Source organism: Phalangium opilio, unplaced genomic scaffold, assembly GCF_054372755.1.
Source record: "Phalangium opilio isolate 3A_F unplaced genomic scaffold, DU_Popi_V2 ptg000013l_1, whole genome shotgun sequence".
Taxonomy (NCBI): Eukaryota; Metazoa; Arthropoda; class Arachnida; order Opiliones; family Phalangiidae; genus Phalangium; species Phalangium opilio.
Genome location: NW_028324148.1, coordinates 7,828,416 through 7,845,623, shown reverse-complemented (window position 1 = coordinate 7,845,623; position 17,208 = coordinate 7,828,416). Strand labels below are relative to the sequence as shown.

At 39.1% G+C, this 17,208-nt stretch overlaps 3 protein-coding genes and 1 long non-coding RNA gene across 6 annotated transcripts; 1 reads left to right on the top strand and 3 right to left on the bottom strand.

Annotated features, from left to right (window-relative positions):
- Positions 1–1,236: 1,236 nt before the first annotated feature.
- On the bottom strand, positions 1,237–1,528 carry LOC149708785 (uncharacterized). Its single transcript, XR_016381209.1, has 2 exons — positions 1,401–1,528; positions 1,237–1,336 (listed from the first exon to the last, which is right to left on the bottom strand). It is a non-coding gene; the product is annotated as an uncharacterized LOC149708785 (long non-coding RNA).
- Positions 1,457–14,344, top strand: LOC149708783 (INO80 complex subunit C). 2 transcript variants are annotated; one of them, XM_089864305.1, is made up of 4 exons: positions 1,457–1,596; positions 8,981–9,074; positions 9,142–9,181; positions 12,113–14,344. In XM_089864305.1, exon 4 carries the CDS (start codon positions 12,117–12,119, stop codon positions 12,648–12,650), a length of 534 nt encoding a protein of 177 aa, XP_089720431.1. In that variant the 5' UTR covers positions 1,457–1,596; positions 8,981–9,074; positions 9,142–9,181; positions 12,113–12,116; the 3' UTR covers positions 12,651–14,344. The 2 variants fall into 2 exon arrangements, with proteins under 2 accessions (XP_089720431.1, XP_089720430.1); XM_089864304.1 differs by having other exon boundaries at positions 1,460–1,596; positions 8,988–9,181.
- LOC149708784 (kelch-like protein 38) lies at positions 4,848–9,311 on the bottom strand. Of its 2 annotated transcripts, none has more exons than XM_089864297.1 (2): positions 9,208–9,311; positions 4,848–6,765 (listed from the first exon to the last, which is right to left on the bottom strand). In XM_089864297.1, exon 2 carries the CDS (start codon positions 6,669–6,671, stop codon positions 5,034–5,036), a length of 1,638 nt encoding a protein of 545 aa, XP_089720423.1. In that variant the 5' UTR covers positions 6,672–6,765; positions 9,208–9,311; the 3' UTR covers positions 4,848–5,033. The 2 variants fall into 2 exon arrangements, with proteins under 2 accessions (XP_089720423.1, XP_089720424.1); XM_089864298.1 differs by having other exon boundaries at positions 9,087–9,215.
- Positions 14,048–17,193, bottom strand: LOC149708782 (small ribosomal subunit protein mS39-like). Its single transcript, XM_089864296.1, has one exon. It carries the CDS (start codon positions 17,080–17,082, stop codon positions 15,076–15,078), a length of 2,007 nt encoding a protein of 668 aa, XP_089720422.1. The 5' UTR covers positions 17,083–17,193; the 3' UTR covers positions 14,048–15,075.
- Between the last annotated feature and the right edge of the window lie 15 nt (positions 17,194–17,208).

Here is a 17,208-nt window from a genome sequence, read left to right as displayed (position 1 = left end):
TATAGATTGGCGGTTTTTTGGGCTTGTTTCCAATTTGATTTTGGCTGGTTGAAGGTTTTCAATCTGGCATCCCTGTCTCTCGGTAGTCTTGTTTGGGATTGGGACTTTGGGTCTGGTCTATAGGGAAAGGCAGCCTTTCTACAAAATTGTCAACTCCTTTCAAGATTGTTTTCCAATATTATCTCAAATATTTAATGTCTAACTGGTAACAAATCCAACATCTGCAGAAGCAGATTTTTTAAATTGAAATTACTCAATAAAAGACATATAGTTCTTAATTTAAGACTCCAGTATTTTGAAATATCTATACCCATAAAAACTAACATACTAATCCTATGCCCTAGCACATATTGTCAAGAAGAATTTGGCCATAAATTACGAAAGCCTGATTTTTCAGGCTAAAAATGGTGGGTGGCACCATGGCCAGTTTTTTAATTAAATTACCTAGGCTCTACTGGCCACATGTCCAGTTTTAAAAAATTCTTTATTTCCCACACTGTTCTAGGCTGGGCCAGAAACATAGCCCACTTGATCACGCTGGCTGCACGCGCTCTAGAAGCCTGTCCAAACGATTTTTTTTACATGTTAACTCGCGCTGCTCGCTATGTGAAGATTTTAATTTTTTATAAAAAAAAAACTATTATAGCTGAAGACTTTAAATTTTACAGGATAATATCAAACCTTTCAATACACGTCTCATTAAAAATTCAAGAGATTTGAACCAGTGGATGTACTATTTGGACCAAAAAGGTTGATAAAACTGGTCCCCCTCCCATAGACGCCCATGTTAAAACCAGACGGGTTTGAATATTAGACCGAACCTATGTTATTTTCATTCTTAGGGTCGATTGAGGGGGCTTCTAGAGCGCGTGCAGCCAGCGTGATCAAGTGGGCTATGCCAGAAATAAGAAAATGTTTCTACAGGGCTGGAAAAATTATAAAACATTGTTAATTGGAGCTCGCAAAAATTTTGTCGCATCTTCATAGTTAAACTATTTAAAGTTCGGAAAAATTTTATTAGTCAACTGTGCAGTGACTCTTTGGTTTTTTAAAAAAATTATGGGACTCTTAAAAACTTTGTCCTGGTAAAAAATGTTCATTGTCCTGTGGTTATTTCCAGCCCTGTGAGAGCTCGTGTCTCTTCTTCAATCTTTCTAACCACAGCCCACTCGATCACGCAAGTTGCACGCGCTATAGCGCGTGCAACTTGCGTGATCGAGTGGGCTGTGTTCTAACCTTCCATTAGCTTTAGTAGGTTTCTTTTCAAATTTCCTCAAAGGAAGGTTAGCCGATGGAACGGCCAACGGGCGTAACCTTACTAGATACTTTGGCTGATCTATAATTATAGCTTAAAATTGATTAACAGACTATCACAATACAACTTGAGTACAAAATCTTACCTTTATTTGGAAAAATTGGCTTAGGGCGGTAATCTTTGTCTTCGAAATGATGGGAGCACACTACCATCGTTTTACTGTGTGGTTTGCCCCTTTTTAATGCTATATCCCACTGTTTTGCTAATTTTGCGTCACGCGGAAATCTATGGAAATGAATATTCTCCATTGTTCCATTATTTTTACATCCATAAACGCAGCAGTAAGTAACCATTATTTAATTTCGCTTGTATGAATCACTATTAAAACACACCCGAAAGATCGAGTTCTTAGTACACGACAGATGCTTTGTTTACTTTAGTTTGCGCCATATTGGAATTTTCAGTGGCGCCCCCTATAGTAACTTTACGTTGCGAATAGGGTTCTCACTTCTCAGTACGTTCACCGCCTCCTATATAGAATCAATGCCGACTCAATTTATAAAGGCCCATGCATGGTGCCTCGGGAGTAGGGGACCGGAGCTTTTATCGGCCGCCTCTCCCAGGAGCTAGAGGGCGCTTTCTGTTGTATAAATATTTGAATGAATTTAAATTTGGTGCCAAAAATATTTTGGCGCCAAAATGCATGATACCTAAAATATCCGTTTTTTCTAGCATAATTTTTAAAATTAAGAGGAAATACGAATAAATGATGATAAGAAAAAAATTTTTACCCTAGAAATTAACATATATCATTACAAAAATTATAATATCTTATTAATGACCAGAATTAACATTTTGTAACAAAGCGGTATTATCGCAATGAAAAATATCACACTCCTCGCCATTAGTCTACATTCATTTAAACTTTTAAAATCCCGTCCCTAATTATATTTCATAATATAAGAAACTTAAACATAAACTAGTTAAATTTTATAAACTTTTGCGAAAATAATTTCCTCCACATCAAAAACAGGCGAGACCGCGAGATTCCGTTTCCAAAGAGTCCCTAACAGTCGTATACTCCCCCCCCCTCAACCGCATAGCCGTAGTTTCCCTCACCCTTATTGGCTCTTACGCGGCGCGAAAACATTTTGAATCCTCTGTATCGAAGAGCGCCAAGTCGCTGTGCGGCACTTTTTGGCGAATTCGAAAAAGCGAAAATAAATTTAAAAACCGAGGCATGCATGGGCCTTTATAAATTGAGTCGGCATTGATAGAATCTAGGCGGTGGTACGTTCAAGAAAATAGCAATGAGATAGATAGAGTTCCAATTCAAATCGGCTTATCGCGATACACATTGTTTTTATCAAGCAAGTTTATCAAAACATGACAGCGCCACCTGTGAGCCTCTAGCGGAACTAATTACAACTTTTACTCGCTTATTTTCAATCAGAAACATCGTTATGATTTTTATTTCATCTATTTATTAGATTAAAAAAAACTAGAGTTTTTATTATTTAACTTGCTTATTTTATTTAACACGTTTAAAAAACTATTTTGACAGCAGACGGTAATAAAACAGTTCTTCAAGTGATTAATAGGTGGCGCCACCCGTATTTGATAAAGATTCATGCTCGACAAAAAGTGTATCGCGAATCGTCGATCTTGAGATCCCACGTTGTGACTCTAGGTTTAATACATATATTCTATCTCATTGGAAAATAGCTGTTTTCTTGATGTGCTCGAGACGTCACAGTGACGTATAAGGCTGTTGAACGGAAAAGTGACTTTTTGAAGTTAGCGCTGTTTTAGAAAATGGAGTTGTTACGTTACGAAGCGCAAATGTCTCGTTTCAATTATAAAAGAGCTCACAAATAATGAAATTGTTTAAGAAAATTATGTCTATTTGAATGGTAGAAGTAGTTTTGTAAAGGAAACTGATACAATTACTGTAGGGATAGCATTATTGCAATTTAATTTTTAAATCCCGCGCCAACTTTTCGTCTGTCAAGTGTTCAACAGTCAAGCGCTACGTCACGCCATCAAAAATACCATGGCTGCGTTCAGTAACGCTCAATGGAGGCTCCGTTGAATGCGCATTCGCCACTGAACGATTTTCGGAACTTCCGGTTTGACGTCACGATTGTAAGCGAAGAGGCATCGAAGTCATCGGCTGTAAGAGCCGATTACTTCGTTGAGCAACGAATTTGTGACGTAGCTGCAATGGAGGAAACTTATCTCCCTGAACGATTTCGAGATGTTAATTTGATGGATAATTTCGGAACTATTTATAAAATCGGTGTAGAAGCGACTGAATGCGAATGAATAGTGTCTTAATTATTTTATGAAATCTTTTCGATTATATCTATGAAGCTTAAAAAGTTATTGGGTTTTAAAGCTTAAGCCTTGGCTAAGTTAGGGTCAAAGTTTGCTCTTATTTCGGCTAGCAGGTCCTCGCATATCCATTTCCATCAACTGTAAGCAGACGATACAACGCAAAGTTTGCAAAAAACCGTTCAGTAGCCTAATACGTCACATAACATCACGTTGACCAACGGAGCTCAACGCGTTTGGTCTCCGTTGAGCGTTACTGAACGCACCCCATATCGATTAGATGGTTTTTTTTTTATGGTTAAGCGCTGAGCATCATGACGTCAAAACCGGAAACGCGAAAAAGCGTACAGTAGGGAAAATCTCACATCGCTTAGTAAGCGCTGTCATCAAAGAGAGTTACTGAACGTACCCGCTGGTTCTGAACTTCTCAGCAGTCTGGGAAATAAGGACATTTATTAAACTAGTCCTTGGGACCAGTGACCCCTCTAGTCCCCGAAATAATTAACTTTTCTCCGGACTGGTCCCAGCCAGTGTAACATGAGCAATAGACCCAACCAACAAATAAACAAGTTGGCGTGGTCTCGTCTCCATCTAAGGGATAGGTTCACGTGACTAACAAAGTTGACTGTAGTACCATCTGTAGTTGACCGACGAAAATAAATATCTTATTTTTCTGATTGGATTAGACTCCAGGGGAAAAATAGGTTCTGCGCATGTCAAAATCAAGCCAATCAGGTTATCCCTTGCTCACCTCAAATACCCCCCCCCCCCGACCGAGAACGAGATCTGGGCCATTGTAAAAATTCAAAAGATTTGTTGGTTGGGTCTATTAGTATTAACAGAAGTATATAATACTTCTCTTCGAGAGAAGTGTACCACAAAGCGGGGTAAGTGTAACGTCACTCTTCCCAACATCGGAACACTTAGAGCAAGGTTACTAAACCGAATCACATACACGATAAATAGTTCCCTCATCATTACTCTATTAGCGTTTAACTATTTGGCAAGACGCGCTTGTGCATTTTTGTCCCACGTCAAGGCGAAGTTTGTAGGATGATTGCTGGGGATTTAGTGCCAAACAACTATAGAATTCACCTTACGGTGCGATGTCCATTTGTAGTTTGATGAGCGGGAATGCAAACTAAAAGGGGGAGCCTGGGAAGAATGACGTTACATAACTAAAGCATTAAGAGGATACAGAATGTCATCCTTCTTCTATTATCCCCTTCTGGTATTAAACACACACATACACAAAACATTTTTCAGAAAATAACGTTTTTAATGAAATTAGATGGCGCTCTCAACAAAATTCCACCAAATCAAGAATGGAATTCGTGAACAGCATGGTCTCTTGATATGGAGTATTGTGTCTAGCGCTCCATTCAGACTCATTGTTAACATATTAACAATTCCGAAGATACAATTAATACTTTTGTAATCAACTTCAAAAGACCGGTAACACACAAGGCGTAGAAAAATCAGAGCTTAAAACTGGGAAGGGGCTCTTTTTACCAGTCATTAAGCATGAATCTATTTCATAAATATTGAAAAACCCATCGGTACGAGCTACAAATATATTTCCATTAAATAATGCGCAGAGATCCCAAGACACGCAATTGCCCATAAAAACTGTTTTGGTAACTCCATTCTCCGGGTGAAAGACAGCGTAATAATCTTCTTTCGGCGAAAGTAAAACTATTTCTTCTTCCGTTGCACACGACGTCGTTACGCCTTGCAGTTCAAAAGCTCTACCTATCTTCCTCCATAATGGAACTAGAGTTTGATCCAGTTGGTAAATACCATTTCCGTCAGAGAAAAGGTACAGTGTTTCTTCAAACACAGTAATTGTAAAGGAATTTGAACCAGAAACTGGTAGTTCAGGAAGTTCAGTCCAAAAATCATCATTAATATCGTAACGGAACAACGAATTCATGATTACTCTGTAAGCACCGTATCCCCCTGCTACGTATATAGATTTTTCATCGGATGAAAATTTGGCGTGACGTAACTTTCGTGGAAGATCACTGAGGCGTGTGAATGATTTTTTGAAGCTGTCGTACTTGAAGAGAGAAGTGTTCCAACTACCTGCCCCGTAATATTCACGGCCCCCAAATATGTACAAATCTTTCCCAACACTACAAATGGATAAGCCTATTATATTCTTCATGTTAATTTTGTTCAGTGGAAAGTAACCCAGCTCTCGCCATTCGAAATTTTTCAAGTCACACATGACGTTAAACACTATTCTCTCGTTGCCAGTGGTTTGATCTAATGTAAACAGAACAGGTCTTAGTGGAAGAGTTCTTGTTATACCAGCAGGGGCATCTTTGCGCATATTTTTGTCTACCAATTCCAACAATGGTATCTTTGCACATTTTAGTTGTTTTTTCACGGCAGTTAGGTCATCGGGTTTTAAAGACTGTACGTTAATACAGGCCAACAGCTTTTTCAATTGCTGTTCAGTTATTTCATTGTTTTCCGTCCAAAATGAACAGGCAAGAAGAACAAAATATTCGTCTTTTACTCTAAGTCTGTTGTCCGACAATATTTCGTAAAAAATTTCATATGGCAAGCGTTTAATCGTGTTGTTCAAGTAGTTCGCTATATCAGGTTGGTGGCTAAATAGTTCCCATAACGCGAACATTTTGGAGCAATTTCGTAAATTTTCAAACGCTAATGTGTCCCCGAGTAAAAGATTTTCAATACAGGATTTTATCGTCATTTTATCTATTAAGTGCGCCACCAAGGCGTTAATGACGTCATTAAACTGATAAAAGAAGGCAGCGTGAAGTAGTAGATGTACTTCAGTGTCAGATGTTGGCAAATTTAATTCCTTCGTGTAAGCGAACTTCAAAAGAGACTTCAGATTGTCATTACTTATATCTAAAAGTTGAACTTCATTGGCTTTCGATTCGACAAAGTTTCCGTTAAACATAGACTTGAAGTATCCGGATGACGATGCCAGGACATTCTTGTGACATTTATGAATATGTTCCCCAAGAACTAAAGAAATATCTGTCGGTGCTTGGCAGTCGTTGCGAGTTTGCCATTCCACGTCTTTTTGAAACAGATTTGATGACATAGTGAATTATGTTTTCACGTTATTCATAGATTTTCACAAGTGTTTACTCTGTAGATGGAAATGGTCAAACTGATTTCGCCAGAATGGTGATTTCCTAAATAAAATAAACTTTGTCGGGACTAAAACATAATAAACAAACTTTTCAATTGTTTGAAAAGACCTATGTCATAAGTTTATAAGACATGACCCATAAGTATCACACTACGTAATGCTAGAGACTTATTGCGAGCTAGTTTGAGAACGACGCGAGAATCAACTACACTCCGTTTTGCAGTCCATCTTCCTATTTAGTCTGTACTAAGCCTTTGACAGAGCCTCACCAGGCGTCGCTTTACGAGCTTTGTACGTGCTGTCAAGAGACGAAGAACTTCACGATCTTCAGCTAGGATTTAAAATATCCGCGAGTTTTTTAGCTCGAGTGCACAGACCTCTAGGCCTTAGTTTCAAATACGTGTGAAATTGCCTTCAGCCTACTACACGTATTTGAAACAAAGGCCTATAGGTCCGTGCAGCACTCGAGCTAAAAAAACTCGCGGATATTTTAAATCCTGAAGATCCTGAAGTTTTTTGTCTCTTGACAGCACGTACAAAGCTACATTACATAGAGACCTAGGTTTGCGCGTGCTGACAACCGATGTTGTAACAAGAGTATATACAGAATAAGCTGTCGTTCGAGATAGGGAGTTGCCGATCCTGTAGAGTGAAAACAAATTTCCGCACGCGCATTCTTTATCCATGGTCATGCCTACAAATTTATAATTCCTACTTCTTTAAGATTTGCAATTAAACAGCTCATTTGATAAAAACTAATATTACGATAATGTTATTAAATCAGAACAAGGAATTGAGATACGCTTTCACACTGTTCATATGAATTTAACTAATTTTTGGTTTTGTATAGGGAAATATTCCGACTGATTTTGGCAAACTGATGATTGCCTAAAATAAATGAACTGTTTCAAACCTCTAGAATTAGAACAAAAGCATGTTTTCTAAATTTTCCAAAAAACTCGCCACACAAATCGGTACATATATGTCAGGCTTATAAATTCAATGACACTTTTTTTTTAAGAATTAAGGCTAGTTCTCACTTGGCAAGTAATCGCGGCGAAATTTATTTTTCGCGTGGCGAAAAAAACCGGCGATATTTTAGTCGCTGGATGAGTGGTTCTCATTGGGCGCGAGATTTTAAAAACGCTTCAGCGCTATTTTACGCATCCTAAGCCTAAAAATTCAAACTTTTATTCTATTTAACCAAGTTATTTTTTTGTCCTCCTTAATAGAATTTTTTGACACATCCATATTTATTATCTAATAGAAACATAATCAATTTTAGCTAGCGTACGTATTTCACTCTTAAAAAATTAAATTAGAAGCGTACTTGCCTAAACAAGCCTTAAGCCTGGTTCTCACTTGGCGAAAAAATGCATTTTTCGCCACGCGACTTGATACGCGCGACTAAAATGAGCGAATTTTCTTCTAGTCGCCGTCAAAATCGCCCCAAAGAGTCCCAAAGCGACTGTTCTATTTTTTTTCGCTAAACGCTCGGCGAAAAAAGACTTCAGCCAATCAGGTTCAGGTAGTGGGAAGGGGAAGGGGGAGTGTGAGTGTGCTATGTCGCCAATTTTAAGCCTTGGTTACTTGATGAATGAAAATAACCATTGAGTTCTAATATATATGTTCTGATCTCTATGAAAATAACAGAGGTAAGTTTAGGCAAGTACGCTTCTAATTTAATTTTTTAAGAGTGAAATACGTACGCTAGCTAAAATGTTTCTATTAGATAAATATGGATATGTCAAAAAATTCCATTAAGGGAGGCAAGAAAATAACTTGGTTCATTATTAAATAGAATACAAGTTTGAATTTTTAGGCTTAAGATGCGTAAAATAGCGCTGAAGCGTTTTTTAAATTTCGCGCCCAATGAGAACCACACCCCCAGCGACTAAAATATCGCCGGATTTTTTCGCCACGCGAAAAATAAATTCGCCGCGTTTACTTGCCAAGTGAGAACTAGCCTTTAAAATTGGCGACACTCCCCCTTCCCCTTCACACTACCTGAACCTGATTGGCTGAAGTCTTTTTTCGCCGAGCGTTTAGAGAAAAAAAAAATAGAACAGTCGCTTTGGGACTCTTTGGGGCGATTTTGACCGCGACTAGAAGAAAATTCGCTCATTTTAGTCGCGCGTATCAAGTCGCGTGGCGAAAAATGCATTTTTTCGCCAAGTGAGAACCAGGCTTTACAAATAAAACATTAAAACTAGTGATAATTTTATGTAATTGTAAAGCGGTTTAATGTCTTTTAAAAGTTTCTAGCAGTTTCAGCGTTACGAGTTTGGCGAATTTTTTGATCTACAATAAGTTGGAAAACTCTGGTTCAAACTGAATCACAGCTGCCATCAGGTTGTTTGATACCTTATCAACATTAGCACCATTACAGCCTCTGTTTCAATTAACTTTTAACTTACAGGACTAAATTAAACAGCATCACGGCGCACGAAATATAGCTGGTAAGATTACAATTAATAACACTTACCAGTTCCCACATCCCCGTCAAATTCTCACTCACCAACGGGCGGTTTCGGAAAAGCTTAGCTTTACATGTGATGGTTCTATGAAAATTTCAACCAGCCTGCAAACGTCAAAATAGCTATAACCAGCTATCAGACCTAGCTAGAAAATAAAAATTGCTATTTTAAAACCTTGTTTGAAAGAAAAGTTATAATTATAACAGGATTGCCAAGGTTGGGTTTGGGAAAGCTATAATAAATGTAATTGTCGTTTTCACTCTTGTCATGTTTTTAGTACCCTTTGTTAAAAGTAGACGTCAGCAAGTTCAGTCATAGCATAGCCCACTTGATCACGCGCGTCACGACGCAAGCTGCTAGCGCGAGCAGCTTGCGTTGTGACGCGCGTGATCGAGTGGGCTATGGTCATAGATGAAGGATGCGCGTGAAAAACATTCGACGCTCTACAGGATGTGCAACTCCCTATACTAAAAAGCAGTCTGGGAAATAAGGATATTTTTTAAACTAGTCCTTGGGACCAGTGACCCCCCTAGTCCCCGAAATAATTAACTGGTCTCCGGACTGGTCCCAGCCTTTGTTCTCCTATAGATTTGCAATTAATAATCTGGTCCTGAGGACCAGTAACCCCCACTTCTTGAATTAAAAAACTAGTCCAAGCAATTAATAAACTGGTTTTGTGTGTGCTATTTCCCAGAAGTAGACAAGTCGATACTAGCTCCGCCTGGCTACCAGCACTGGAAACCATCGCGGAAAAAATAAAAAAAATACTGGTCTTGTGAAATAGCACACTTCCTCTGGTCCAAAACCAGCTTATTAATTGCTTGGACTAGTTTTTAAATTCCAGAAGTGGGGGTTACTGGTCCTCGGGAACAGTTTAATAATTGCAAATCTATAGGAGAACATAGGTCGGGACTAGTCCGGAGACCAGTTTATTATTTCGGACAATAGTGGGTCACTGGTCCCAAGGACTAGTTTAAAAAATATCCCTATTTCCCAGACTGACACAAGAAAAAAAAAAATGGGCTTAGGCATAGATATGTTAAAAGGATAGGATAAGGACCCTTTATAGTTTTACTATATCTATGGGCTTAGGTCGATTTCTTTCCTTGGCGTCGTCTGCTAGAATAAAACAGTGTTTTCTTTTTCTTATGTCCAGTATTTTTTATTTTTCCCGCGAAGGTTTCCAGCGCTGGTAGCCAGGAGGCGCTAGCATCGACTTGTCTACTTTTTAGCAGTCTGGGAAATAAGGATATTTTTTAAACTAGTCCTTGGGACCAGTGACCCCCTAGCGTCCGAAATAATAAACTGGTCTCCCGAGTGGTCCCAGCCTTTGTTGTCCTATAGAGCTATTTCAGTGGGGGAAAAATTTCGTCTGCTACGAAAATTGGGCCTGCCTTTGGCGGACCAGGGCGGCCATTTTGTGCAGATTTTCTCTATGGGCAAATAGCATTGGTGACGTAGCCATTACCCCCTCTGAAATAGCTCTATAGATTTGCAATTAATAAACTGGTCCCGAGGACCAGTAACCCCCACTTTTTGGGTACGTTCAGTAACCCTCTTTGATGGCAGCGCTTACTAAGCGATGTGAGATTTTTCCTACTGTAGGCTTTTTCGCGTTTCCGGTTTTGACGTCATGATGCTCAGCGCTTGCCCATCAAAAAAACCATCTAATCGATATGGTTTTTTTGATGGCGTGACGTAGCGCTTGACTGTTGAACACTTGGCAGACGAAAAGTTGGCGCGGTATTTAAAAATTAAATTCCAACAATGTTATTCCTACAGTAATTGTATTAGGTAGTAATTTAGTTTTCTTTACAAAACTACTTCTACCATTCAAATAGGCATAATTTTCTTAAACAATTTCATTATTTGCGAGCTCGTTTATAATTAAAAACAGCCATTTGCGCTTCGTAACGTTTTGAAGGCCAGCAAGACGTTTCCCCAACTTCTATTTCTAAAACAGCGCTAACTTCAAAATGTCACTTTTCCGTTCAACAGCCTTTTACGTCACTGTGACGTCTCGAGCCCATCAACCACATATCAAGAAAACAGCGATTTCCTTGAGATTTTCGTTACTGAACGTACCCTTTGAATTAAAAAACTAGTCCAAGCAATTAATAAACTGGTTTTGGACCAGAGGAAGTGTGCTATTTCCCAGTCTGCTTTTTAGTATAGGGAGTTGCACATCCTGTTGAGCGTCGAATGTTTTTCACGCGCATCTTTCATCCATGATACTAACAATTAGAATTTTCGATTCTAGCTCCGCCTGGTTACCAGCGCTTGAGAGTCTTGCGTGAAAAATAAAAAGTACTGCACTTAAAGCAAAGCGCGGGTCCAGTGGATCCCCTACAAGTTGACTTTCCTTACGAACTCCAGTTTTGGCTTGGCGAAGGCAGGAGGCATTTGTGGGCGGGATTTATAAGTGCCCATATAAATCCCGCCCACTAGGCTTTGCTAAGCCAAAACGGGAGTACAGGAGGAAAGTCGCCTTGTAGGAGATCCACTGGACCCGCGCATTGCTTTAAGAGTAATAGACGCGCGACAACAACGGATTTTTTTCTGATGTTCCACACTTCTTATTTTTCACACAACGCTTTCCAGCGTTGGTAGCCAGGTGGCGCTAATATCGAAAACTCTACTTTTTGGAAAAGCATGAAACAGTGAGAAATGTGGCGCATGTTTTAATATTTGCTTCCCATAGAGTGCTGTCAGAAGCGCCGGTGTGACGTCACCCATGCGGTTTTCCCATAAAGAAAAAACGGTAACTGTCATGGCCGCCCATTGCTAAAGGCAGACTCGTGACGTTTAACCTTGGATCTGACGTCACAACTGACAGCACTCTATTGATACATTTTTATCTCTCTGTTAAAGGGTCAATGACACAACCTAATTTTGGTTATATTTTTCGAACAGAACCATGGCTAAGAAAAAGAAACCTCAAGCTGTAGCTAGTGGTACCGCTATTAGTACCAACACCGCAACATCTCTTCCACCATCTGTCATGGAAACAATTTTACAAGTTTCGGAAGTAGCGAGTGAAAGCCCTTCAATCTCAACAAAACCATCATCGTTGGAACAGGTGCCAGCAGTGCCCGATTCAACAGAGAAAGCGAGAAACGCTCCACCATTCAAAAACCCAAATTGGATCGCCAAAACGTCCGTTACCGGAAGACGATCCAGAGTTTGGAAGAGTTTAAAGCAAATTACAACATCGGAGCGACAAATTCACGGACACAACGCTACTTTGTATTCAAGTTTAGATGCCCCACCATCAACGCGTTGTTCGAAGATATATTCTGATATTAGTGGGTTACCCGCGAAGTATACGGATCCCTTGACTAAATTGAAGTATTCTAATACAAAAGAGTTTAGAAAATTGCGTTCACTTGCCCCTGAGATAGTTCAAGGGTATCTAAGCTTGAGAAAAGCCGAAGTTTTAACGCAATTATAAACTAAAGAGATGAAAACAGATATTTTAGTACAATGAATTTTAACTAACTTGTTACACCTGGTGGCAGGTATGTGAAATTCGGAAGATATTCAGCTATTACTTGTCAAATTAAAGTTTGTTTAGAAATCTAAAGGGAGAATGAAACGGCCAGACAGCCATTTTTTTATTTAAGATGAAAATCATTAAAAATTTTAAAGCATAGCGCGGCTCCAGTGGATCCCCTACAAGTTGACTTTCCTTACGAACTCCTGTTTTGGCTTGACAAAGCTAGAGGCATTTGTGGGCGGGATTTATACGTGCATATATAAATCCCGCCCACTAGCCTTTGCCAAGCCAAACCAGGAGTTCAGGAGAAAAGTACCTTTGTAGGGGATTCACAGGAGCCGCGCTATGCTTTAAAACAGTTATATCAAAACTGGTCAGACAAGCATTTTTTAATCGATTTACATTGTTATAGTAACAAAAAATCAGTAATAAAACTTACATAATCCTTTCCGTTAATTAATTTAAGCCTAACTCTCATTTTTGTAAAACTAAACCATGGATAAAGAATGTGGGTGAGGAAATTTGTTTTCACTCTACAGGATAGGCAACTCCCTATCTCGGACGACAGCTAATTCGGTATATACTCTGTTACAACATCAGTTGTCAGCACGCGTAAAGTTAAGTCTCTATGTAACGTAGCTTTGTACGTGCAGTCAAGAAACAAAAAAACTTCAGTATCTTCCGGATTTAAAATATAGGCGAGTTTTTTAGCTCGAGTGCACGGACCTCTAGGCCTTAGTTTCAAATACGTGTGAAATTGTATACAGCCTACTACACGTATTTGAAATTAAAGCCTAGAGGTCCGTGCACTCGAGCTAAAAAACTCGCCTATATTTTAAATCCTGAAGATCATCCTGAAGTTCTTCGTCTCTTGACAGCACGTACAAAGCTAAGCTACATAGAGACCTAGGTTTGCTCGTGCTGGCAACTGAAGCTGGAACATAGTATATATCGTATAATCTGCCATTGGAGATAGGGGGTTACCTAACCTATAGACAAATTCGTTTATTACAAACAGAGAAACTAACACCCAGGGGCGAGGCCGCCATTGGGGTATCCTCCCTCTTGCCCAAAGCAACGACAGACGGAGCCAGAGTTCACTACACGCTGGAGGCTAACCAACTCGCACTGCATCTGGCGGGGCTTCTTGGCGAGAGGGAGGATACCCCAATGGCAGCCTCGCTCCTGGGTGTCGGTTTCTCTGTTTGTAATAAGCGAATTTGTCTATAGCGTGAAAACAAATTTCTTCACGCCCATTCTTTATCCATGGTTATTTTATCAAACTTAAAAACTACGAAAAATGCTTTGTCTGCCCATTTGAGTCTCACTTCAAGCACATTTGATTTACAAGCTTGTTCCATTATCTCTGCTATAATTTATTGAACTCTTAAGCACACTTCATACACACAATACTTCTCATAAGATTTGACATTATATGTTTATTAATAATATCTATCAGTTTTCATCAAGTGCACTAAACATTTTTCAAATTAGTACAATTTTTAAATTTTGATATATTTTCAAATCACAAATTAAGCTATTATTCAAATTCTAATGTCCTTGTAAAATCCATACATTCTACAATGACGTATTATTGGTTTATATGCCAAACTTAATGAGGTAACTAATATTAAACCAATTGAAACTGATATATCTACCGATTTATTTACCAATATCAACTGAAATTTTAACCAACAAGGACTTGGCAATTCGAGCTTAGCTCCACCCCCAGCCCCATTATGGTATGTTTTTATTTAAAGAATAAAAGCTATGTAAGCCCCTTCTCCTGCACTAGTGGAAGCTAGGCGTGACGTTGCATGACGTAGTACTGCCAAGTCCCTAAATCACTAAACAATTATTGGTGCTGATTGTTTCATGTCAGTAATGTCAGTACTACAATGCAAACATCATACCACAGAGTAGTGTCGGTAGAGGGGGGAGTAGACTGTGTATCCCTCCCTCTAGGCGCGCTTTTGTAAGAGGGGATACTGTACGCGCCTGGTAGGGGGATGACACTTAGCTAAGAGATAGAAGGGTATGACGTTTGCATACGTAGAACTGACATAACTCTATTCTATCTCTTAGCTCAGTGTCATCCCCCTACCAGGCGCGTACAGTATCCCCTCTTACAAAAGCGCGCCTAGAGGGAGGGATAAACAGTCTACCCCCCCCCCCCTTTACCGACACTACTCTATTGGCGCAAAGGCCTAGCATGATGAAATAAATATATGGCGATGTCATTAGCTAATTTATAAGTGCCATCTCTTGACTTTTTAAAAAAAATATCAGTAAAAATCGGTTTTGTAATCAGTAACTCAAGCTTGAAACGAATCAAACGATATATGGGTAACATTATGATATCGGCAAATCCCATCACGAGTTACAAATTGTCGTCTTTTAACTCTGGGAGCAATTTTTTAACTTCCGTTTTAAAATTTTCGTTCTTTATGTCCATATTTTGGCACATGTTATTAACGGACGCAATAACTTCCACCTGCCCAATATCGGACGCGTAATTCAAACACGCCAACGTTCTATCATACTGCTCATTAAGTATAGCCAATTTGCAATAAGCTTGTAAAGAGGAATTGCTAGGAAAACCCATAATGGACCCTTGAAGATTATTCATAATTTTGAAGGTATCCCAGGATTCTTCCAAATCCGACGCCTTTGTAAAAATGGTCAAGAGATCCCCCAATATTTGTCCAGTCCACGTAACATTGGTCCTAATGATCCTCTCTTTATCTTGTATGGCGAGAATACGTTCTTTAACATTTTGCGCAACAGTTGCAAAAGTCGTGACCAAATGTTCGTCTTTGGATTGAGCCATAATTGCCAGAATGGCGCTGACAACGTTCTCCTTGTTAGAGTGGTTAAACATAATGGCGTCTGACCACATTTGAGGGATGTAATCAAGTTTTCCGCTCGAGTTAATGGCCTCTAAGATCTCAATCATGACGCTAGGTTCCGGCGTATACGAATGAGGGACGTATTTATTATAGAGTTGGAAGAAATTATCGATATCGTCCAACTTGCAGGCGGCTTTAAATAAGTTCTGATAATAGATTGATTCCTTTAAGGCGCTGCCAATAAGTTTACTGTTTCCTCCGTACTGATATAAATCGTTAACTTTCAAGGCTAATTCCGCATCGCCCAGATGATTGTTACAAATTTCCATGGCGGTAACGAAAAAATTTATATCGGTCTTGTGTCGTATTTCGAATTCTTTTTTGCCAATTTCATTGATAATGTCGATTAAAATGTAACTAGTTGGTCCTCTATCTTTGCAGAAGATACCAAGGAGGTAGTAGTACGATGCCAGACTAGGTTCAACGCCGCATTGTTTCATCTCAGCGAATATCGATAACGCCAAATCTTTCGAGTTTCGCCATGTTCCCAGCTTATTTACGTTAGCTAATAAAGCGTTAAAAGTTCCTATGTTTGGTTTCAAATTATCCTGAGCCATATCACTGACTAGTTCTTCAACTAGGTTCCATCTATTGTCCGCTCCTTCGCGTAGAAATGGGACGATCATTAGCAGCTCGTTATACAAATCAACGTCCCCGGCGAAATTCTTGTCTTTCATTTCCTTAAATAATGTATAAGCCCTGTCTATCTGTTTATGCTTAGCAAGGCCTTTTATTAACGCGCTGTAGCTTCTAGCTGTTTTATTTTCAATTCTAACGAATATCTCATCGATGAGGTTATCGGGTTGCCATTTCTTCCACTGTTCACGTTCCGATCGTTTTAACCAACGTTCCTCGATGTAATCTTCTGGGATTTGAATTTCACCGCCGTAATAACACAGCAGTTCTAATAAACTGTGTAAAACATCGTCATCGAGTGCTACGTCTTTTGTTTTTAGATATTTGTAAATTGTTACGGATGTCGATAAATCTAACGAGTCAATGCATTCCTTAAGTGACTGAGGGTCATTTAGATTACTTTCGTCATTCTTAATGCGTGCATTGAAAGCGGGTATATTTGGTTCGGCAGGATTATGCTCAAAACTGTCTGGGTATTTCTCTAATAAAAACGCAGCAGCTTTTCTTCCAGCTTCCTTGGATAGAGCGAAGCTCCTTTTGTTGACATTACTTATAGGTAAAAAGTAGGGGTCATCTTCGTATTTGTAATGTGGTGAAGCCGGATTTCTTTTGACTGTTGATGATAAAGCTTTCAAAATGTCTGTTGGACCCCTTGGAATACGTTTAGGTATCTTAATCTTAATTGGATCTTCAACAGGAGGTGACTGCAGAAGATTGGAGTTGTGTTTTATATTATAGTGATTGCAAACATAGTTACTCAGTGAAAACAATGATCCTTTAGTTTTGCGAAAAATATATTGTTGGCTTGTATTTGAGCATTTGAAAATATTTAATGCCGCCATAACTAATAAGTAATAACTTAAAATTAAATCTTTCTCAAGTTCCGGAACTTTGGGGAACACTATTTTGCCAAAAATAAATTTTTGCCGGTTTATCCCATAACAGCCGCGGAACTTTGGGAAACACTA

Coding starts and splice junctions, on each gene's coding strand:
- LOC149708784 (XM_089864297.1), bottom strand. CDS start 6,671: ATGTCATCAAATCTGTTTCAAAAAGACGTGGAATGGCAAACTCGCAAC.
- LOC149708783 (XM_089864305.1), top strand. CDS start 12,117: ATGGCTAAGAAAAAGAAACCTCAAGCTGTAGCTAGTGGTACCGCTATT.
- LOC149708782 (XM_089864296.1), bottom strand. CDS start 17,082: ATGGCGGCATTAAATATTTTCAAATGCTCAAATACAAGCCAACAATAT.